The sequence below is a fragment of the Tachyglossus aculeatus genome, chromosome 13, assembly GCF_015852505.1.
Source record: "Tachyglossus aculeatus isolate mTacAcu1 chromosome 13, mTacAcu1.pri, whole genome shotgun sequence".
Classification (NCBI taxonomy): domain Eukaryota; kingdom Metazoa; phylum Chordata; class Mammalia; order Monotremata; family Tachyglossidae; genus Tachyglossus; species Tachyglossus aculeatus.
The window spans coordinates 23,541,856-23,566,491 of NC_052078.1; the positions used below are offsets into that span (position 1 = coordinate 23,541,856).

Consider the following 24,636-nt stretch of genomic DNA (forward strand, 5'->3'; position numbering starts at 1 on the left):
GCACTTAAAACAGTGCAAGTGTTGTAGTAAGCGCTTAACAAATACTACTTTAATGTACACTAATGTATAATATAATGTACGATATATATGTATATATTAAAATATCTGTTAAGCACTCTTCTGGGCGCTTAGATAAGACACGGTCCCTGTCTCACAAGAGGGAGAACAAGTATTTAATCCTCATTCTACAGGAGAGGAAACTGAGGCACAGAGAAGTTAAGCAACTTGGTCAAGGTCACACAGCAGGTACATGGTGGAGGCAGAATTAGAACCCAGGTCCTCTGACTCCCAAGTCTGGTGCTCTTTCCACTAGGCCGCACTGCTCCTCTTTTTTGCCTAAACTACCCAATCAGGGCTGGCTCCTGAAAATCCGGAGGTAATACAAAGAGCTGTTGCTTTGAAAAATGGAGAATGAATATTACCTTTCAATCGGTGGCTTAAAATCTGTTCCAAAATTGCTGCAAAATTGTTGAATTCCGGAGAAGAGTCATCAATAGTCTCAAAACAGGACCGGTCAATCAAAGTCTTGACAGAAAACCTGGCAGAGAATAATGGAATCATTTTCAGCTTTCATTCCCCAAAACTGACTTTCTGTAAAGGAACGAACGTGGTGGGAAGAACAAAATGATTTGTGCTTTTCAACAAGCTCAGCTTTGAAAAATATTAAAGGACTTTTCCTTTTTAGGAAGTATTACAGATATACGTTTTCAATAACGTCATCTAGGTTACTGATAAAACAACATCCCATCGCCATCCAAAACCTCCCCAGAGGAATAACCCACGAATTTTCAGCTGCATCACATGACTGTGAGCAGGGAATGCGTCTGTTTTATTGTTAGATTGCACTCTCCCAAGAGCTTAGTACAGTGCTCTGCACAAAGTGCCCTGTAAATAGGACTGACTGGAAAAAAGTGAACACCAGTGGGCATGGACTCAACAACAGGTCTCATGCAGCACTCATAAGAAACCATGATATTCAGCCCGGACAAGTCCTCTGGCCGATACGGTCACCGAACTTTAAAAGAGTCAATGCGCGAACACCGATAAGACAGCACTACTCGACTGTTTCATGAAAATGCAGAATCTGGGAGATGGAAGGGAGGGGACACGTCCCAGTGCTTAGTACAGTGCCTGGCACATAGTGAGTGCTTAATAAATACCAAAAATGGGGTGGGGCGGGGTAGTACACACCGGTCTGCACATCAGGAGGCCTGGATTCTAGTCTAAGCTCTGCCACTGGCCTGCTTTTGTGAGCTCAGGAGAGAATACAACCATAAACAGACACATTCCCTGTCTGAGAACTCAATCACTTTGTTCCCCTCTACCTTACCTCGCTAATTTTCTCCCTCAACCCAGCCTAAACACTTCACTCTTCCAATACCAACCTCCTCACTGTATCTTATCTGTGTCTTTGTCTCCGATGACCCCTCTCACGGGTCCTGCCTCTGGCCTGGAATTCCCTCTCCTTTCATATCGGACAGACCACTACCCTCCCTCCCTTTAAAATCCCTTTAAAATCCCTCCTGTTAAAATCATATCTCCTCCAAGAGGCCTTTCCTGACTAAACCTTCAATTCCCCGCCTTATTCACCTTCCCTTCTCTGTCACCTGTGCACCCGGGCCGATAAGTACCTTAATCCTCACCCCCCACAGAATTTATTCCCCATTAGGGACAGGGACATGTATCAATCCCAGCGCTTAATACAGTGTTCGGCGCATGGTAAGCGCTTCACAGAAGCCACAGTTCTGAACATATCTTTATACTGCGTTGCTTTCCTCTAGCTGTGATTTCTTTAAATGACTGTCTCCTCCCCCAGACCGTAAGCTCTTTGAGGGCCGGATCTCTTGGACTCTCCCAAGCGCTTAGTACAGTGCTCTGCACCTAGAAAGCACTCCATAAATACGGCTGCCTGACTGATTGATCAGATCTGCCACAGTTGCGCACACATCAAAAACCAGCTCACTTTCAGCTGCGTTAACTCTGAACCCAGAGGAAAGGCATTCTGAAAATCTGTTACTTGTCGGTACTCTGCTTCTGTAGTTTTCCATTTCCTAAAATAATTTTGAGTGTCCACACTTGACATCTTTTATTTACCGCCTTATTATCCACAGAATGGCTCTCCTAACAAGGCTGAGGTACTGTCACTACCCTAGGTACCTCGTGTCTGTGTCTCTCGCTCTGATCTGATCTTTCGCTCGGCTCTGTTGCTCTCCGTTCACTCCCATTCTGGGCGTGGAAAGGTGAGAAATCACCTGCCAAATCAATCAGCCAATAAGTGGTAATTCTTGAGCACTTACTGTGCTCAGAGCACTGTACTACGGTTGGGAGAGCACAACGCAACACAGCTGGAGGAGCAGAGTAGCCTAGTAGGAAGAGCATGGGCCTGCTCCTGGATTCGAATCCTGACCCTGCCACTCATCTGCTGTGTGTCCTTGGGTAAGTCACTTCACTTCTTTGTGCCTCAGTTCCTTCCTTTGTAAAATGGGGATTAAGACTCAGAGCCCCAAGTGGGACAGGGACTGTGTCCACCCAGATTAATGGGTATGTACCCCAGTGCTCAGTACAGTGCTTGGCCCATAGTAAGCGCTTAACAAATACTGGTAAAAAAAAAATCAGGCAGTCAATCCATATATCAGTGGGGTTACTGGGTGCCTGTTATATTATTTCTATTAATGTCTGTCTCCCCCTCTAGACTGTAAGCTCATTGTGGGCAGGGAAGGTCAGAAGAAATGTGGGCAGGAAATGTCTATTTATTGTGATATAGTACTCTCCCACGCGCTTAGTACAGTGCTCTGCACACAGTGAGCGCTCAATAAGTACGATTGACTGACTGGCTTTGAGAAAACATTTTCCAAGCCTCGCAAAAGCCCACTGCAAATAGTCCCTGACCATGGAGATGCGACTGCCAGGCACTCTGACTTATTCATTCAATCGTATTAAGTGTTTATGGTGTGCAGAGCACTGTACTAAGCACTTGGGAAAGTACAATACAACAGTAAAAAGTGACATTCCCTGCCACGATACAACAAGTTCACAATCTAGACTGTGAGCCCACTGGTGGGTAGGGACCGTCTCTATATGCTGCCAACTTGTACTTCCCAAGCGTTTAGTACAGTGCTCTGCACACAGTAAGCGCTCAATAAATACGATTGATTGAATGAATGAATGAAGCTACAGCTACAGTCTAGACTTATGATCCATCACTTTGCCAACATGAGGACCCATACGCCTCATGTTCAATTTCTCGACGGGCCGTTTAGGTCCAACCTCAGTGCATTTTTTGCCCTCGTCATTCAATTCTCTATACCTCAGTTCCCTCATCTGTAAAATGGGAATTAAGACCGTGAGCCCCATGTGGGACAGGGACCGTGTCCAATTTGACGACCTCGCAGGACTACGGTATTTGTTAAGCGCTTACTATGTCCCAGGCACTGTACTAACCACTGAGGCAGATCGATCAGGTTGGACACGGTCCCCGTCCCACGTGGGGCTCACAGTCTCAATCTCCATTTTACAGAAGAGGTCACTGAGGCCCAGAGAAGTGAAGTGACTTGCCCAAGGTCACACAGCAGACAAATGGCAGAGCCAGGATTAGAACCTATGACCTTCTGACTCCCAGAACAACGCTCTATCCAGTATTTATCCCAGCGCTTAGATGAAGATGATGGTATTTGTTAAGCGCTTACTATGTGCCAAGCACTGTTCAAAGCGCTGGAGTAGACACAAGGTCATCAGGTTGTCCCACGCACGGTCTTAATCCCCATTTTACAGATGAGGCAACTGAGGCACAGAGAAGTGAAGTGACTTGCCCAAAGTCACACAGCTGGTAAGTGGCGGTGCCGGGATTAGAACCCACGCCCTCTGACTCCCAAACCCGGGCTCTTTTCACTAAGTCACGCTGTTTCACGTTGCTTAAACCAGTGCCTGGCGCACAGTAAGCACTCCACAAAAACCTCTGAAAAAAAGGCTTCCAAGTACAGTCGTGAAGGCAGGAAAAATTAGCAGTGAATTTACTTAACAAGGCATCACCCTAATATTTCTAGAACAATTGATACTTGAAGCATAACAAACAGTATTGAAGAAAAAATACCATTTAAAAAAAAACCCTAAATACCAGTGATTCATTTCCCTATTCAACTAAAAACTCCAATTTATGGGGAGCACCAGCTGTTCCGATGTCATTATTAAAAGCACCTCAGCCTTTGTGTGCACTCTAATTAGCCTTGTGTCACTACCTTCCAGTTTTCTAGTTTGTTTTTTTCTCTGTACGAGTTGCTTGGGGAATTACATGGAAGAAACCGAAGACGCACCGATCCCTGCTTTAGGGAGCTTACGCTCCAGAAGGTTGCAGAGGAAAAAGGGGGTGGAAAAAAAGATTTAGGAAGTAATTTAAAGCATTACGGTTAAGATCCGCGTCTTGAAGTTATAAGGCTCGACAAGAAATCTATTCCTTAGGACAACCAGCGGCATTATTTTATTTTGCCTATTTTATTTTGTTAGTATGTTTGGTTTTGTTCTCTGTCTCCCCCTTTTAGACTGTAGGGAGGGACTGCCTCTATATGTTGCCAACTTGGACTTCCCAGGCGCTTAGTACAGTGCTCTGCACACAGTAAGCGCTCAATAAATACGATTGATTGATTGATAGGAACGCCCCACTTCCTTTTCCCACATGGCCAGCTTCTCAGTCCAGGGAATGGGCTCTGCTTGTTGTGAGCAGGGAATGTGTCTTTTTATTGTTCCGTTGTACTCTCCCAAGAGCTTAGTACAGTGCTCTGCATACAGGAAGTGTTCAGTAAATACCACTGAATGAATGCACCTTCCTTTTTGGATCCGGGGCAAACACAAGGTGGAGGTTTGCTAATTCTGTTGTGTTGTACTCTCCCAAGTCCTTAGTATAGTACTCAGTACTTTTAGACTGTGAGCCCACTGTTGGGTACGGACCGTCTCTATATGTTGCCAACTTGTCCTTCCCAAGCGCTTAGTACAGTGCTCTGCACACAGTAAGCGCTCAATAAATACGATTGATGATGATACTAAGCAGCCACGCTGCTTCTTGCTCAGTGCAGTACTCTGCACATAGTAAGAGCTGAATAAATACGATTGATTTCGCAGGGCTTTGCGGGCAGCGCAAAATCAAGCAATGGTATTTATTGAGTGCTTACTGTGTATATGTTGCCAATTTGTACTTCCCAAGCGCTTAGTACAGTGCTCTGCACATAGTAAGCGCTCAATAAATACGATTGATGATGATGACGATGTGCACAGCACTCTGCTGAGCAAGAAGCAGCGTGGCTCGGCGGAAAGAGCAGGGGCTTTGGAGTCAGAGGTCATGGGTTCAAATCCCAGCTCTGCCAACTGTCAGCTTGGGCAAGTCACTTAACTGCTCTGTGCCTCAGTTACCTCATCTGTAAAATGGGGATTAAGACTGTGAGCCCCCCGTGGGACCACCTGATCACCTTGTAACCTCCCCAGTGCTTAGAACAGTGCTTTGCACGTAGTAGGCGCTTAATAAATGCCATCATTATTATTAGGGAGAGTACGATAGAGTTGGTAGACATGTTCCTCGTCCACGATGAGTTTACGGTCAATGGGGGCAGAACGGACAGTGTAGACTAGTGAATCAGCCTTCTCAGCAGCCTCCCAGCCTCCCCAAAACATCATTCAGCTCCCATCTCTCAGAGAGGCAGCATGGTGTAGCGGATAGCCTCGGAAGGTCACGGGTTCTAATCCCTGCTCCACCACCTGTCTGCTCTGTGACCTTGGGCAAGTCACTTCACTTCTCTGGGCCTCAGTTACCTCCGCTGGAAAACGGGGATTGAGACTGTGAGCCCCACGAGGGACAGGGACTGTGTCCAACCCTGTTTGCTTGTAACGGCCCCACACTTAGTACAGTGCCTGGCACAGAGTAGGTGCTTAATAAACACCATAATTAGTTAATAATCTCTTCTCTCCTCAAAATCCTCCAATGGGCTACTCGTTTCTCTCCCCATGAACAAACACACCTCATCAATGGCTTTGAAGCTTGCGAACGATCTTCTCCATCTTATATTTTTCACTTCACCCACATTGGCTCCCTGACTCACCCTCGTCTCTCCATCTAAATACTACTTCACTCTTACCATGCCATTCCATAATCATGCCAGTCACCCTCCTAGATCTCCCTCCTGCCCTCAAATCTGCCAGACTTCAGCCCTTCCCTGTTTCAAGGCCCTCCTCACTCATTCAATCGTATTTATTAAGCACTTACTGTGTGCAGAGCACTATACTATGCGCTTGAGATAGTACAATGCAATGATAAAGAGTGACAATCCCTGCCCCACAACAGGCTCACAGTCCTCAAATATCTTCTCTAAGAAATCTTCCCCAATTACTTCCCAACCCTTCAAGTTGCATCAGCCCAACGGCCACCCTGAAAGAATTACTCCCACATACACATATTCACTTATTCATCTATTTCAGTTTCCATTATCTGGTCACTGTACCCTTTAACCTTTTCTACCACCTGCTATATGTATCTGAAAATAATTCACATCCATTTGTAAATTCACAATCCGCTAGATTGTAAACTCCTAGAGGGAGGCGACTATGTATTTGGCTTCTTCTGGAATCTTCCTAAGCACTCAGTACGTACTACACCAAATAGTCAATAAATACCCTTGACTGACTGATTGATTGGGAAAAGGTGAGAGAGGAGGAGACATGAGAAAAGATGGGATAGGGAGGGAGGTGCAGTTTGGCCTAGTGGAAAGAGTCCTGGACTGGGAATCACTGGATGTGGGTTCTAATCCTGGCTGAGCCCTTACTCTGAGCCCTTACTCTGAGCAGAGTACTGTACTAAGTGCTCGGGAGAGGCCAAGATAACAATAAACAGATGCATTCCTGGCCCACAGCGAGCTTACAGTCTAGAGAACGAGCATGGCGGCTCCCTCCGTGACTTGTTCTTCCTACCTCATGGTCTTTGTGGCCCCGTCACCCTGTTACGCTCTCTCACAACCTTTCGCTGTACGTTGGGGTTTCTCTGTCGCTTTGTGTTTCTCTTGCTCTAGCTCACTGTGTCCTAGTCACTCTACTGCTGTCATCATCAATCGTATTTATTGAGCGCTTACTATGTGCAGAGCACTGTACTAAGCGCTTGGGAAGTACAAGTTGGCAACATCTGTCTCTGTCTCTGTCTCTTAATCACTTCTCACTGTTCCCGGGTCCTTCTTTCACGGCCGCTGTCTCCCACTGCCGTCTCAGGGGTCGCTTTGACGTTGGCTCTCAGTTGCTCGGTCGTGTTCTTGTCCGGTCACTCTGACTCGCTCTGCTTCGCAGTTTCCCTCTTTGGCGGTCAGACCGTGGCTCTCTCCTACAGTCGTCCCTCTCCCCTTAGCCTATGGCTGTCCCATGGCCACCCTGTCCCTTCTCCACAGTTCATTCATTCAATCATATTTATCGAGCGCTTACTGTGTGCAGAGCACTGTATTAAGAGCTTGGAAAGTACAATTTGGCAACAAATAGAGACAATCCCTACCATCATCATCATCATCATCATCATCATCAATCGTATTTATTGAGCGCTTACTGTGTGCAGAGCACTGTACTAAGCGCTTGGGAAGTACAAGTTGGCAACATATAGAGACAGTCCCTACCCAACAGTGGGCTCATAGTCTAAAAGGGGGAGATAGAGAACAAAACCAAACATACTAATAAAATAAATAGAATAGATATGTACAAGTAAAATAAATAGAGTAATAAATATGTACAAACATATATACATATATACAGGTGCTGTGGGGAAGGGAAGGAGGTAAGATGTGGGGGATGGAGAGGGGGACGAGGGGGAGAGGAAGGAAGGGGCTCAGTCTGGGAAGGCCTCCTGGAGGAGGTGAGCTCTCAGTAGGGCCTTGAAGGGAGGAAAAGAGAGAGCTTGGCGGATGGGCAGAGGGAGGACATTCCAGGCCCGGGGGAGGACGTGGGCCGGGGGTTGATGGCGGGACAGGCGAGAGCGAGGTACGGTGAGGAGATCAGCGGTGGAGGAGCGGAGGGTGCGGGCTGGGCTGGAGAAGGAGAGAAGGGAGGTGAGGTAGGAGGGGGCGAGGGGATGGACAGCCTTGAAGCCGAGGGTGAGGAGTTTCTGCCTGATGCGCCGATTGATTGGTAGCCACTGGAGATTTTTGAGGAGGGGAGTGATATGCCAAGGGTGCGGGCTTGTGAGACGGGAAGGATGGTAGTGCCGTCAACAGAGATGGGAAAGTCAGGGAGAGGGCAGGGTTTGGGAGGGAAGACAAGGAGTTCAGTCTTGGACATGTTGGACATCCCTACTCAACAACGGGCTCACAACTGCTGTGATCCTTTCCGTAGCCGCCCTGTCCCCCCCCACCCCGCCCCCGACTTGGCCTGTCCCTTTTCCCAGTCACCTGTTCCCTTTGGCCTCTCCCTCTCCACGGCCACCCTGACCCCCCCTTGTCCTGTCCCTTTCCGTGGCCTATCCCTGTCCCCCTTGGCCTGGTCCTTTCTGTGGCCACCCTGATCTGACCCCCATGGTCTGCCCCTGTCCCCCCTTGACCTGTCCCCTTCCAGTGGCCACCCTGCTCCCCCCCCTTGGCCTGGCCCTTTCTGTGGCCACCGTGGTCTGACCCCCGTGGTCTGCCCCTGTCTCCCCTGACCTGTCCCCTTCCAATAGCCACCCTGCAGTCACCCTGACCCCCTTGGCCGTCCCTTTCTGTGGCCACCCTGTCGTCGTTCCCCCCCCCTTGGCCTGTCCCTTTCCAGTGGCCATCTTGTGCCCCCACCCACCCCTGGCCTATCCCCCCCACCGTGGTCTGCGGCCCCGTGGCTCAGTGGAAAGAGCCCGGGCTTGGGAGTCAGAGGTCATGGGTCCTAATCCCGGCTCCACCCCTTGTCAGCTGTGTGTGACCTTGGGCAAGTCACTTCACTTCTCTGGGCCTCAGTTCCCCCATCTGGAAAATGGGGATGAAGACTGCGAGCCCCACGTGGGACAACCTGATGACCCCGGTGCTTACAACAGGGCTCGGCACAAAGTAAGCGCTTAACAGATACCATCATCATTGTCATTATTATTATTAGACTGGAAGCTCATCGTGGGCCTTGTCTGCTAATTCTGCGACTCTCCTGAGCGCTTAAGACGGTGTTCTGCCCCCAGTCACCGTCTAATAAATAGCACCGATTGATGGATTATAATTATAATGATGGTATTTGTTAAACGCCTACTAAGTGCCAAGCACTGTTCTAAGCGCTGGGTTTCCCCTGCCCGCCCCCACCCCCATTGACAGGAGTGGGGGTGGAGCGCTCATGCTCCAATCCCACCCCACCCCCAGGCCTGGACCACCAGGACCATCTGCTGGACCACCAATCCATTGGGTTGAGGATGGGATGGGATGGGATGGGATGGGAGAGTTTCCATGATGCCCTGCTTCTCCTCCCCCCAACCCTTGTGTCTTCCTCTACCCATTTATTACTCTACTGTATTAACGCTAATAATGATGGCATTTACTTCTATGAATTTACTATTGCATTTATTTTGTTAATGATGTGCATATACGGGAAAGGGCACAGGTTTTGGAGTCAGAGGTTGTGGGTTCAAATCCCAGCTCCGCCATAATAATAATAATAATAATAATAATAATAATAATAATAATAGCATTTATTAAGCACATGCTATGTGCAGAGCACTGTTCTGAGCGCTGAGGCGGTTACAGACTGAGCCCCCTCCTTCCTCCTTCCTCTCCCCCTCTTCCCCCTCCCCATCCCCCCGCCTTACCTCCTTCCCCTCCCCACAGCACCTATATATATGTATATATGCTTGTACATATTTATTACTCTATTGATTTATTTATTTTACTTGTACATATTTATTCTATATTATTTTGTTAATATGTTTCGTTTTGTTGCCTGTCTCCCCATTCTAGACTGTGAACCCGCTGTTGGGTAGGGACCGTCTCTAGATGTTGCCAACTTGTGCTTCCCAAGCGCTTAGCACAGTGCTCTGCACACAGTAAGCGCTCAATAAGTACGATTGAATGAACGAATGCTCCGCCTCCTCCTCCCCCCGCCTTACTGTATATATGTATATATGTTTGAACATATTTATTACTCCATTGATTTATTTATTTTACTTGTACATATTTATTCTATCTTATTTTGTTAATATGTTTTGTTTTGTTGTCTGTCTCCCCCTTGTAGACTGCGAACCCGTTGTTGGGTAGGGACCGTCTCTGTATGTTGCCAACTTGTACTTCCCAAGCGCTTAGTACAGTGCTCTGCACACAGTAAGCGCTCAGTACGATTGAATGAGTGCTCCTCCTCCTCCTCCCCATCCCCCCCGCTTTACTGTATATATGTTTGTACATATTTATTACTCTATTTATTTTACTTGTACATAGTGATTCTATCTTATTTTGTTAATATGTTTTGTTTTGTTCTCTGTCTCCCCCTTGTAGACTGTGAACCCGTTGTTGGGTAGGGACCGTCTCTGTATGTTGCCAACTTGCGCTTCCCAAGCGCTTAGTACAGTGCTCTGCACACAGTAAGCGCTCAATAAATACGATTGAATGAATGAATGAGAACAAGCGCGCGGTCGCGCTACAGGCCACGCCCCCCGTGTGCGCATGCGCACCCGGCCTGCGGCATCTCGCTCGCAGCCCCCTGCCCGTGCGCGCATGCGCGCTCCGGCCGGCCGGCGATCTCTCGCGCGCACCCCCGTTTCCCCGCGCGGGCATGCGCGCGCCTTCCACCCCCGTGCGCGCATGCGCCCTCCGGCCGCCGGCGGTCGTTCGTTCAGTCGTACTTCATTCATTCACTCAATCGTATTTATGGAGCGCTTACTGTGTGCAGAGCACTGGACTAAGCGCTTGGGAGGTACAAGTCGGCAGCATATGGAGACGGCCCCTACCCAACGGTGGGCTCACAGAGCGCTCACTGTGTGCAGAGCGCCGGACTAAGCGCTTGGGAAGTACAAATCGGCAACATATAGAGATGGTCCCTCCCCAACAACGGGCTCACAGTCCAGAAAGGGGAGACAGACGGGCACGCGCACACACACACGCCGGTCTCTTCCGTGCGCGCATGCGCGCTCCGGCCGGCGTTGGCTCGCTCCCACCCCCCCCAGCCACAACTCCCAGCGTGCGCATGCGCGGCCCGGCCGGCCGGCCGGCGATCGGTCGCGCGCACCTTCCCCCCGCGCGCGTCCCCCTTTCCCCCTCCCCCCGGCCCGGGCGGCGGTACCTACCTGCAGACGGTGATGAGGTTCCTCCTCTCCACGGCGGCGTTGCGCGCGGCCAGGCTCTTCTTGGCGCCGCGGCCGCCGCGGGGCCCGTCCGGCGAAGCCATGGCCTGCCCGGCGCGCCCCGCTTCGCCCCGCCCCTCCCCTCCCCGCCTGTGTGTGTGTGTGTGGGGGGGGTCTGTGTCTCGTGCGGGGTCGCGCGCGCGCGCGCCGCGGCCCCCGGCCCCGCCCCTTCCCGTCCCAGCCAATGGCGCGGCGCGGGGGGCCGGGCCTGTCCCCGCCCCCTTTCCCGTCCCAGCCAATGGCGCGGGGCGGGGGCGGGGCCTGGCGGCGCCGCGCTCGCGCTGGTGCTCGCGCCCGCGCGGCCTCGTGGTCCGCTGTCAGACGGGCCGAGTGGGCTGGGCGGAGCGCCGCCGTCCCCGATGCCCTGGTGGCCGTCCCCTCTCCGTCCTCCCTTTTGCCCCTCTGTCCCCCCTTTCCTCCCCTTCTCTCCCTCCCCCTCCCCCCTTTCCCCCCCCCTCTGTCCCCTCTCTTCCCCCATCCTCCCTTTCCCCTTTCCTCCCCATCTCTTCCCACCCCCTTCCCCTCTGTCCCCTCTCTTCCCCCTCCGGCCCCCCTTTTCCCGTTTCTTCCCCTCCCTCCCTCCCCCTCCCTCTGTCCCCTCTCCGTTCCCCCTTTTCTCCCTCTCCCTCCCTCCCCCTTCCCCCCCTGCCCTCCCTCTGTCCCCTCTTTCCCCCTCTGTTCCCCCTTTCCCCTTTTCTCCCCTTTCCCCTTTCCCCCTCCCCCCTCTCCCCTCTGTCCCCTCTCTTCCCCCGTCCTCCTTTTCCCCCCTCTCTTCCCCCCTCTGTTCCCCCTTTCCTCCCCCTCTCTTCCCCCCCTTCCCCCTCTGTCCCCTCTCTTCCCCCTCCGGCCCCCCCCCCTTTTCCCGTTTCTTCCCTTCTCTCCCTCCCCCTCTGTCCCCTCTCCGTTCCCCCTTCCCCCTTTTCTCCCTCTCTCCCTCCCCCCCCTCCCCCTCTGCCCTCCCTCTGTCCCCTCTCTTCCCCCTTTCCCCCCTTCTCTCCCTTCCCCGTCTCCCTTTCTCCCTCTTCTCCCCCGTCCCCTCTCTTCCCCCGTCCTCCTTTTCCCCCTCTCTTCCCCCTCTTTTCCCCTTTCCCCTTTTCTCCCCTTCTCTCCCTCCCCTTCTCCCTTTCTCCCTTTCCTTCTTTCTCCCCCTTCCCCCTTTCTCCCCCGTCCCCTCTCTCCCCCCGTCCTCCTTTTCCCCTTTCTTCCCCCTCTCTTCCCCCCCTCTTCCCCCTTTCCCCTTTTGTCCCCATCTCTTCCCCCTCTTCCCCCTCTCTTCCCCCTCTGTCCTGTCTCTTCCCCCTCCGGCCCCCCTTTCCCCTTTTCTCCCCCTCTCTCCCTCCCCCTTTCCCCTTTGTCCCCCCATCTCCCCCTGTCCCCCCTTTCCCCTTTTCTCCCCCCTCTCCCTCCCCTCTGTCCCCTCTCTTCCTCTCTCTTCCCCCCGTCCCTCCTTTCCCTTTTTCTCCCCCTCTCCCCACCCTTCCTCCCCCCAGTCCCCCCTCTCTGTCCTCTCTCTCCCCCTCTGACCCCCCCCACTCATTCATTCAGTCGTATTTATTGAGCGCTTACTGTGTGCAGAGCACTGGACTAAGCGCTTGGAAAGTGCAGTTCGGCAACAGATAGAGACAATCCCTACCTAACAACGGGCTCACGGTCTAGAAGGAGGGAGACAGACAACAAAAAAAGCAGACTACTTACTACAGTAAGTAGTAGTAAGCACGTAATAATAATAATAATAATAATAATTATAATGGCACTTGTTAAGCACTTACTATGTGCAGAGCACTGTTCTAAGCGCTCGGGGTGGATGCAAGGTGATCAAGCTGTCCCGTGTGGGGCTCTATAAAATCTCCATTTTACAGATGAGATAGGCTCAGAGAAGTTAAGTGAGTTGCCCAAGGTCACACAGCAGACATGTCGCGGAGTCAGGATTCGAACCCATGACCTCTGACTCCAAAACCCGTGCTCTTTCCACTGAGCCACGCTGCTTCTCTAGGTACTCATACTTACTAAATACTCATAGTAAGTACTTATACTTAGTGAAAAGACAGTATTGCAATCAGTGCTGGGCTAGAAAAAAACAAATATAGGGTTCAAAGTCTGCGGGTGAAGGAGAACAGGGAACAGGGTAGAGAAGCAGCGTGGCTCAGTGGAAAGAGCCCGGGCTTTGGAGTCAGAGGTCAGGGGTTCAAATCCCGGCTCCGCCAATTGCCAGCTGTGTGACTTTGGGTAAGCCACTTCACTTCTCTGTGCCTCAGTTACCTCATCTGTAAAATGGGGATTGACTGTGAGCCCCATGTGGGACAACCTGATCACCTTGTAACCTCCCCAGCGCTTAGAACAGTGCTTTGCATATAGTAAGCGCTTAATAAATGCCATTATTATTACGGAGCCTGTCAGTTGCACCCCCTCACCAGAGCCAATCAATCAAATCAGTCATATTTATTGAGCACTTACTGTGTGCAAAGCACTGTACCAAGCGCTTGGGAGAGTACAATGTAACAGAGTTGGTAGACACATTCCCTGCCCACAGTGACCTTAGAGTCTAGAGGGGGAGACAGGCGTTAATATAAAGAAATCAATTGCCGATATGGACACAAGTGCCGTGGGGCTGTGGAGGGGGAAAGAAAAGGAGCAAATCAGGGTGATGGAGAAAGGGAGAGGGAGAAGAGAAAATGACGACTTAGGGAAGCCAGAGTTGAAAGGGGAGAAGAGAGGGGGAGGAGGAAAGAAGGGAAATTTCCTCTGGGGCCCTTCCAACAGCCTTCATGTGGCCTTGCCCTGGATTGCTCAAGAAACTAGGCCAGGGGGGACTGCTGAGACCTTGCCGTGAGATCATGCAATTTCAAAGCCCTACTGTCAGCCCGGTTCATAATGACGCAGCAGGGAGTGTCCTAACTCCAGAGGAGAGCCTTCCATCAGATAGCTTCCTCCAGATCAAAAAAGAAAACCCCACAAGGCCTCTTTTATCTACAGAGATGGTGAGACTGACTGGTATAAGAACCCGCATGACCTTTCAAACTATTCCAACCTTTTCCATGAAATGAATGAGTCAACGCCACTTCTCCAACCCTCCTGCTCTCAACCCTCTCCGCTACTCTCCCATCCTTCCCAGTAGTATCTTCAGATATCTCCTCCCTTCTCTCAAGTGTTACTCCAGTCACCTGTGCTTCTGACCCCATTCCTTCTCATCTTATGAAATCTCTCGCCCCTTCCCTCATCCCCTCCTTAACTTCCAACTTCAACCGCACACTCTCCACTGGTTCCTTCCCCTCTGCCTTCCAACATGCCCACGTCTCCCCCATCCTAAAAAAACCCTCTCTTGACTCCACCTCCCCTTGTAGTTATCGCCCTATCTCCCTCCTACCATTCCTTTCCAAACTCCTTGAACGAGTCGTCTACACCCGCTGCCTCGACTTCCTCAACGCCAACTCTCTCCTCGACCCCCTCCAATCTGGCTTCCGTCCCCTACACTCCATGGAAACTGCCCTCTCAAAGGTCACCAATAACCTCCTTCTTGCCAAATCCAATGGCTCCTACTCTATCCTAATCCTCCTCAACCTCACAGCTGCCTTCGAGACTGTGGACCACCCCCTTCTCAACACGCTATCCAACCTTGGCTTCACAGACTCCGTCCTCTCCTGGTCCTCCTCTTATCTCTCTGGCCGTTCATTCTCAGTCTCCTTCACGGGCTCCTCCTCCCCCTCCCATCCCCTTACTGTAGGGGTTCCTCAAGGGTCAATTCTTGGTCTCCTGTTCTCTATCTACACTCACTCCCTTGGTGAACTCATTCGCTCCCACGGCTTCAACTGTCATCTCTACGCTGATGATACCCAAAAATACATCTCTGCCCCTGCTCTCTCTCCCTCCCTTCAGGCTCGTGTCTCCTCCTGCCTTCAGGACATCTCCATCTGGATGTCTGCCCGCCACCTAAAACTCAATATGTCCAAGACTGAACTCCTTATCTTCCCTCCCAAACCCTGCCCTCTCCCTGACTTTCCCATCACTGTAGACGGCACTACCATCCTTCCTGTCTCACAAGCCTGCAACCTTGGTGTCATCCTCAACTCTGCTCTCTCGTTCACCCCTCACATCCAATCCATCACCGAAACCTGCTGGTCTCACCTCCGCAACATCGCCAAGATCCGCCCTTTCCTCTCCATCCAAACCGCTACCTTTCTGGTTCAATCTCTCATCCTATCCCGACTGGATTACTGCATCAGCCTCCTCTCTGATCTCCCATCCGCCTGTCTCTCCCCACTTCAGTTATACTTCACGCTGCTGACCGGATCATCTTTGTGCAGAAACGCTCTGGGCATGTTACTCCCCTCCTCAAAAATCTCCAGTGGCTGCCAGTCAACCTACGCATCAAGCAAAAACTCCTCACCCTGGGCTTCAAGGCTGTCCATCACCTCGCCCCCTCCTACCTCACCTCCCTTCTCTCCTTCTCCAGCCCAGCCCGCACCCTCCACCGCTAATCTCCTCACCGTACCTCGTTCTCACCTGTCCCGCCATCGACCCCGGCCCACGTCCTCCCCCGGGCCTGGAATGCCCTCCCTCTGCCCATCCGCCAAGCTAGCTCTCTTCCTCCCTTCAAAGCCCTACTGAGAGCTCACCTCCTCCAGGAGGCCTTCCCAGTCTGAACCCCCTTTTTCCTCTCCTCCTCCCCACCCCCCCCCACCCTACCTCCTTCCCCTCCCCACAACACCTGTATATATGTTTGTACAGATTTATTACTCTGTTTATTTTACTTGTACATATTAACTGTTCTATTTATTTTGTTAATGATGTGCATCTAGCTTTACTTCTGTTTGTTCTGATGACTTAACACCTGTCCACATGTTTTGTTTTGTTGTCTGTCTCCCCCTTCTAGACTGTGAGCCCGTTGTTGGGTCAGGACCATCTCTATATGTTGCCAACTTGTACTTCCCAAATGCTTCATACAGTGCTGTGCACACAGTAAGCGCTCAATAAATACGATTGAATGATTCAACGAATGAATTGCTTAGGACTCCCCAACGAAATAACTTCTCACCACCGCTGGGGCCCACCACCGAAGTAAATATTGAAACAGCGTGGCTCAGTGGATAAAGCACAGGTCTGGGAGGTAGTGGACCTGGGTTCTAATCCTGGCTCAGCCACTTGTCCGCTGTGTGACCTGGGATAAGTCACTTCACTTCTCTGTGCCTCGGTTCCCTCATCTGTAAAATGGGGGTGAAGACAGTGAGCCCCACGTGGGACAGGAACTGTGTCCAACCTGAATGGCTTGGTATTGTGCTTGACAAATACCAATTTTTTAAAAAATAATCTATCCTGAAGTCTTTGTAATGTGGCTGAGGCTCTTCCCATAATCTTTTTTTTAAATGGTATTTGTTAAGCGCTTACTATGTGCCAGGGACTGTACTAAGTGCTGGAGTAGATTGAAGCTAATCAAGAAGGGCACAGTCCATGTCTCACATGGGGCTCATTGTCTCAATCCCTGTTTTTCGGATGAGGTGACCAAGACACAGAGAAGTTAAGTGACATGCCCATGGTCACACAGCATAGAAACTGGGGAGCGGGATTAGAACCCATGGACATTCGCATAAATAAATAAATTATGGGTACGTACACAAGGGCTGAGGGGAGGGTTCAATAAAGGGGGCAAATTCAAGCTCAAGGGATTGGAAGAAGTGGAAATGCGGGCTATTTTGGGAAGGCCTCTTGAAGGAAACCTGCTTTTAATAAGGCCTTGAAGATGGGAGAGAGTGTCCAAAGGCCGCGGTAGTAATAGATGACTTGATAGCAAGGGCGATGAGTGTAAATTTTGGGATGTGTCAACCATTTCTAGACCATGAGCCCTTCATTGGGTAGGGATGGCCTCTATTTGTTGCCAAATTGTACTTTCCAAGTGCTTAGTACAGTGCTCTGCATGCAGTAAGCGCTCAATAAATCCGATTGAATGAGACATTTAATAGTAATAATAACAGTAATAATAATTATGATATTTAAGTGCTTACTATGTGCCGAGCACTGTCCTAAGTGCTCCTTGCTTAACCTTATCGATTGATTAGGGTGGGAAACCTCATCCCTGAAGCCTAAGTGACACCCTGACATAAATCTGTCAAGTCAGTCTACACCTTAGAACAGTGCCCAGCGCTTAGAATAGTGCTTGGCACATAGTAAGCACCTAACAAATACCATCATTATTAAATATGAAGTGACTCTTACACTTATAATCTTTCATCAAAGCGCTGGCCTTTTTTTCCTTTAACTGAGTCCCCTCTGCACCTTGAATTCCTCCTCTCTTTTCACTGATCTAAATCACGTAACAACCTTTATTGTTGCCTGATAAGCCTGCAGCCTTAAAACTCTCTGTGACCTGAACTTTGACACGTAATCTTTCCCCAGACACTGGGCTAAAATTCCAGATCCACCAACTCTGATCAGTTATGACCCCGAGGTCAAATTTCACTGCCATTTGGACATTTAATCCAGGAGCATCGTGTTGCTAACGCAATTAAAAAGCAGTCTACTCTTGAATCGAGACTTGATAAGCATGGATTTGAACAATATCATGATGGTGGCAAATTATGTGGACTGTTTTAACGAAAGCCAAGTTTTTAATATTTTTATGAAAAAAAACCCAAAGTGTGGCTAAAATTAGTCATCTTTCTTTTTATAATATTATTTTCATGTCATAATAGTAATTATGGTATTAGTTAAGTGCTTACTATGTGCTAAGCACTGGGATAGCTATAAGATAATCAGGTCCCACATGGGGCTCACAGTCTAGGTAGGAGGGAAAAGGATTTAATTCCTATTTGGATTATGTAAGAACATAACACCATAATTTGTGTCATTCCATTTTTTTTCATATTTGCTAAGCATTATTTCATTCATTTAAACATATTTATTAATAATGAATGATTATGGTATTTGTATGGCACTTACTATGTGCCAAGCACTGTTATTGAGTGCTTACAGGGTGCAGAACACTGAACTAAGTGCTTGGGAGAGTACAAAATAATAAACAGACACATTCCCTGCCCACGATGAGCTTACAGTCTAGGGAACGGAGAGACTATGTGTAAAGCACTGTTCTAAGCACTGAGATAGATACAAATTAATTAGGACAGATACAGTCCCTACCCGACATGGGGCACACGGTCTACGTAGGAGGGAGAACAGCTACTGAACTCCCATTTTGCAGTTGAGGAAACTGAGGCCCGGAGAAGTGAAGTGACTTGCCCAAGGTCACACAGCAGGCAAGTGGAGGATCCGGGAATTGAACCCAGGTCCTTCTGACTCCAAGGCCTGGGCTCTATCCTCCAGGTGCTCTTCCTGGCTCAGAGATTCATCCTGGGCGGGATTGTGCCTGTGGGAGCAGAACCAAGCGCTTAGTACAGTGCTCTGCACACAGTAAGCGCTCAATAAATATGATTGAATGAATCTAGGGAAACTCTGAGCCGGCTGTCCTCTTGGACCCCGCTCCTCGTATTTTAGGGATCGTTGTCCCTCTCGCGGCTTAGCGGATTGGAGCCCGGGACTGGGATTCAGAAGAACCCGGGTTCTGATATCTGCTCCACCACTCGCCTGCTGTGAGACCTTAGGTGAGTCACTTCACTTCTCCGGGCCTCAGTTTCCTCATCTGTAAAACAGGGATAAGTCCCGTGAGCCCCATGTGGGATAAGGACTGCGTCCAATCTGATTAGCGAGTATTAGAATATGTTGCCAATTTGTACTTCCCAAGCGCTTAGTACAGTGCTCTGCACATAGTAAGCGCTCAATAAATACGATTGATGATGATGATTAGAGTGTATCGTATCAGGCAGATAGTTGCTGTCCCCCCCTTCAAAACCTTATCAAAGGCACATCTCCTCCAGGAAGCCTTCCCTGACTGAGCCCTCTACTCCTCTTCTCCCACTCTGCTCCTTTATTCACCCTCCCTCCCCAGAGCACGTATGTATATACCTGTAATTTATTTATTTATCTATTATTTATATATTTACATTACTGTCTGTCTCCCCCTCTAGACTGTAAGCTCTTTGTAGGCCAATATGTTGCCAACTTGTACTTCCCAAGCGCTTAGTACAGTGCTCTGCACACAGTAAGCGTTCAATAAATACGATTGATTTGTAGGCAGGAATGTGTCTGTTCGTTGTTATGCCGTACTCTCTCAAATACAGTGCTTTGCACACAGTAAGTGCTCAATAAATACGACCGAAGGAATGAATGAATCTACTCAGCACTTAGTACAGTGACTGGCTCATAGTAAGTGCTTAACAAATACCACTTTTAAAAAAATGTTCTCATGTGGCACATCATGATCCACTCATCCATGGCTGGGTCCAGCCCCCTCTGGAATCTGCCAATGTTTTTACAAGCGCTTAGTACAGTGCTCTGCACACAGTAAGCGCTCAATAAATACGATTGATGATGATGATGACGTGGGCAAATGGTAGGTGACCCAGAAGGAGGAAAGCCTTCTAAGGTGAGCTACTCGAGGCTACTTTGCGTGTCTTTGGGGAACAAGAAAAGAAAGGACCCGATTTGATTTGTGCACTTTCACAAAGGACTTCAAGAAACTGGAGGGAGGCCAAAGAAAAGCAACAGAAACAATTAAAGGAAGGAAAATACATCTTCTGAGGAAAGGAATAAGGGGCTTTAGCCTGAAGCTGAGTCTCTGAAAGCTTTATATGCACAGATTGGTTGGAATAAGACAGAATAGGCTTAAGTTGTGATGGGAGAGAGAGTGATTGGAACTTTATGACTCTGACTCATTGAACACCAATCAATCATACTTATAATAATAATAATAATAATGATGATGATGGTATTTGTTAAGTGCTTACTCTGTGCCAAGCACTGTTCTAAGCACTGGGATAGATACAAGGTAATCAGGTTGTCCCACATGGGGCTCACAGTCTTAATCCCCCTTTTGCAGATGAGGTAACTGAGGCACAGGGAAATTAAGTGGGATTAGAACCCAGGTCTTCTGACTGCCAGGCCTGGGATCTTTCCACTAGGCCACGCTGCTTATCATTCAATCGATAGTATTGATTCAGCGCTTATCATCATCATCATCAATCGTATTTATTGAGCGCTTACTATGTGCAGAGCACTGTACTAAACGCTTGGAAAGTGCAGTTCAGCAATGAAGAGAGACAATCCCTGCCCACTCTGGGCTTAAAGTCTAGAAGCTGGGAGACAGACATCAAAACAAGTAAGCAGGCATCAATGAAAATAAATGGAATTACAGATATTTACACATCAAAGCAGGTCTTAATTCCCATTTTCCAGATGAGGTAACTGAGGCCCAGAGAAGTGAAGCGACTTGCCCGCGGTCACACAGCAGACAAGTGGCGGAGTGAGGATTAGAACCCAGGTCTTCGGACTCTCAGGCCCACGCTCTCTCCACTAAGAAACTGAACTCAGCCGTCACGGCGACACAATTTCGCAAAGTTAGGAGAGGGAGAGGTTGGATAACAGCTGTGGAAAAAATCGGGCAAGCCAAACGCAAGAGGAAACGAATCAATGCTTAAAAGGGTTTCACAGGAGCAACACAGACAATTCCTTCAATCGTATTTATTGAGCGCTTACTGTGTGCTCAATAGCAGCCAGTTTTCCTTGTGGTCCCATCCTAGGAAGATCTCGGTGATTCAACTCTCCCAAACCACAGAATCTTGGAAATGAAGTCTGCGTGCTCATTCCCAAGTCTGGCTCCCCTCGACCCGGCTTCGTGGGGCAAGGCAAGAGAGGAGAACGGAAGCGGTGCCGTGGGAACTGAATTCCTTCATTCAACCAGATTTATTGAGCGTGAAGTAGCGTGACTTCGTGGAAAGAGCGTGGGCTTTGGAGTCAGAGGTCGTGGGTTCTAATCCTGGCTCCGCCACATGTCTACTGTGTGACCTTCGGCAAGTCACTTAACTTCTCTGAGCCACAGTTACCTCATCTGTAAAATGGGGATTAAGACTGTGAGCCCCGCATGGGACAACCTGATCACCTTGTATCCCCCCAGTGCTTAGAACAGTGCTTTGCACATAGTAAGCACTTAACAAATGCCATCATTATTACTGTACTGAGCACTTCAGAGAGTAGAGATCTTGTCTATCTCACCTTCAACCTCTCACCCACATCCTACCTCTGGCCTGGACCGCCCTCTCCCCGACTTCAAAGCCTTCTTGAAGGCTCATCTCCTCCAGGAAGCCTTCCCTGACTGAGCCCTCCTCTCCGCTTCTCCCACTCCCTTCTGCGCCGCTCTTACTTGCTCCTTCTTTCATCCTCTCTCCTCCCCCACGGCACATATGTCTATATCTGTATATATCTGTCATTTATTTATTTATTGATCCATCTACTTATATTAATGTCTGTCCCTCCCTCTAGTCTGTGAGCTCGTTGTGGGCAGGGAATATGTTTGATGATCTATTGTAGTCTCCCAAGCGCTGAGCCCTGCGCACAGTAAGCGCTCATAAATACAATTAAATGAGAGAATGGATGAGCAGAAGCGGTCAGAGGGTCGTGAGAAAGAGTCAAAAGTGAAAGCAATACCCAGGCTGCAAACAGCAAATGCGACGGGATGGGGAAAGACGTGTCTATTCACGTCCACATTGTGGTCAGTACTGTGGTCCCGGCTCTGCCACTTGTCTGCTGTGTGACCTTGGGCAAGTCACTTCACTTCTCTGGGCCCCAGTTACCTCCTCTGTAACCTGGGGATTGAGGCTATGAGCCCTATGTGGGACAACCTGATTACCTTGTATCTAACCCAGCGCTTAGAACAGGGCTTGGCACATAGTAAGCACTTAACAAATACTAGACTTATTATTACTGTGGATCCAACATGTGCTTTTTCAGCCCCCCCCCACCCGATGTTTACTTTTTTTACCTTTTCACTCACTCTTCTCAGTTCCTCACTGTGCTTCTTCCAAGCAAGCCTCCTTTCTAACCTTTGCTACTACTTTTCATTCATTCATTCATTCAATCGAATTTATTGAGTGCTTACTGTGTGCAGAGCACTGTACTAAGCGGTTGGGAGAGTACGACATAACACTAGACATATTCCCTACCCTCACCAAGCTTACAGTCTAGAGGGGAAGGCAGACATTAATAGAAATAAATCAATGGCAGGTATGGACATAGGTGCCGTGGGGCTGGGAGGGGGGATGAGTGAAGGGAGCAAATCAGGGGGACGCAGAAGGGAGTGGGAGAAGAGGAAAGGAGGGCTTAGTCAGGGAAGGCCTCCTGGAGGAGAGGTGCCTTCAATAGGCTTTGAAGCCGGGGAAAGTAATTATCTGTAGGATTTGAGGAGGATTCCTTCCCCTTGCCTGGGACTCCCTTCCCTTACCAGATCCCAAGCTCTCTCCAGCTACAAAAATCCTCCCGAAACCCCAGCTCCACCAGGAGGTCTTCCCTGATTGATATTTCTTCTCTCCATGTCATCTTCTCCCGCCTACTGAGTATTTGCAAATATTATTAGTTGAGAAGCAACATGGCTAGAGCACGGGCTTGGGAGTCAGAAGGACCTGGGTTCTAATCCCAGCTCTGCCATATGTCGGCTGTGTGACCCTGGGCAAGTCGCCTGCCGTCTCTGGGTCTCAGTTACCTCATCTGTAACATGGAGATTGAAGTGTGAACACCACATGGAACAGAGACTTTGTCTATCCTGGTATCTACCACAGTGCTTGGCACATAATAAGCACTTAACAAGTACCATAATTATCGTATTCAAAACCACCAGTGGCACTTAGTAACTATCAAGTTGGGTATTACACTAGCCAAGCACTGGTTATCTTATCAATCTTCCCATTCTCTTTTTCCTCCTAGATATGTTATCTTACCTGTCTCTCCTGTCAGAAGGCAGCAATTATGTTTATTTAGGTCCTTCAGACTCTCCTGAGCACTTAGTACTGTTCTCTGGACCCAGCAGGCATTCAGTAAATTTGATTGATCGATTGGGATGTGCATTTCCCTGTCAGGGACCTCTTCATTTGATTTAAGATGAAGGTTAGGGCCAGGGTTAGGCCTGGGGTTATAGGTATAACAAAAGTTTAGTGATTAGAAAAAGTTACAGGGCCTTTGAAACATATCTGATACTAAAATAAAACAGATTATAAACCAAAGGTATGTTGGTGAGTAATTTATGCCCTGAATTTCCCTGCCACGAAACACACCCATCATCTTCAGGTCAGTAAATGTCTGTTCTTTTCCACTGTCCTTCCTATAGCAGCAGGGACAGAACTCAGTTTCAGAGCTCAGTGCCCGGCTACCAACGATCCTGGGCCAGTAGCCCAGCGCTAAGTGCTCAGCACAATGCTTTGCACACAATAAGCACTCAATAAATATGAATGAATGCTATGCCTAGCCCTACTCACACCCCACTATAATAATATATATACCTGTATATATGTTTGTACGTATTTATTACTCTATTTTATTTGTACGTATTTATTCTATTTATTTTATTTTGTTAATATGTTTTGTTTTGCTGTCTGTCTCCCCCTTCTAGACTGTGAGCCCGCTGTTGGGTAGGGACCGTCTCTATGTGTTGCCAACTTGTAATTCCCAAGCGCTTAGTACAGTGCTCTGCACGCAGTAAGCGCTCAATAAATATGAAAAAATAAATAAATAATAGTGATTGTGGCATTTGTTAAGCAGTTACTATGTGCCAGACCCTGGACTAAGCGCTGGGGTAGATACAAGGTAGTTGGATTGGACACAGTCCCTGACCCACGGAGGCTCACAGCCCTCAGCCCCATTTTACCTTTTTCTTTTCCTCCGCCCTACCCCCTCCGCCCTACCTCCTTCCCCTCCCCACAGCACTTGTATATATATTTGTACAGATTTTTTGCTCTATTTTACTTGTACATATTTACTATTCTATTAATTTTGTTAATGATGTGCATATAGCTTTAATTCTATTTGTTCTGACGTGTTTGACACCTGTCTACATGATTTGTTTTATTGTCTGTCCCCCCCTTCTAGACTGTGAGCCCGTTGGTGGGTAGGGACCGTCTCTATATGCTGCTGACTTGTAGTTAAGTGCTTAGTACAGTGCTCTGCACAGTAAGCGCTCAGTAAATATGACTGAATGAGTGAATGCATGAATTTTACAGATGAGGTAACCGAGGCCCAGAGAAATTAAGTGATTTGCCCAAGGTCACACAGCTGGCAAGCGGCAGAGCTGGGATTCAAACCCATGACCTCTGACTCCAAAGCCTGGGCTCTTTCCACTGAGCCACGCTGCTTCTCTATTGGATAGAGAATGGGCTTGAGAGTCAGAAGGACCTGGGTTCTAATCCCCGCTCCACCACCTGTCTGCTGTGTGTACTTGGGGAAGTCATGTCAGTTTTCTGACCCTCAGTTCCCTCATCTGT

At 49.0% G+C, this 24,636-nt stretch overlaps 1 protein-coding gene across 1 annotated transcript in view; it reads right to left on the reverse strand.

Moving 5' to 3' along the window:
* Positions 1 to 11,331, reverse strand: part of RUNDC3B (RUN domain containing 3B) — a 49,651-nt gene extending 38,320 nt beyond the window's left edge. Inside the window, exons 1-2 of the mRNA XM_038755555.1 lie at positions 11,231 to 11,331; positions 423 to 538 (exon numbers count right to left, since the gene is read on the reverse strand). Of these exons, the coding sequence (XP_038611483.1) occupies positions 423 to 538; positions 11,231 to 11,331 (217 nt within the window). The remainder of the gene's footprint in view (positions 1 to 422; positions 539 to 11,230) is intronic.
* Positions 11,332 to 24,636: the final 13,305 nt, after the last annotated feature.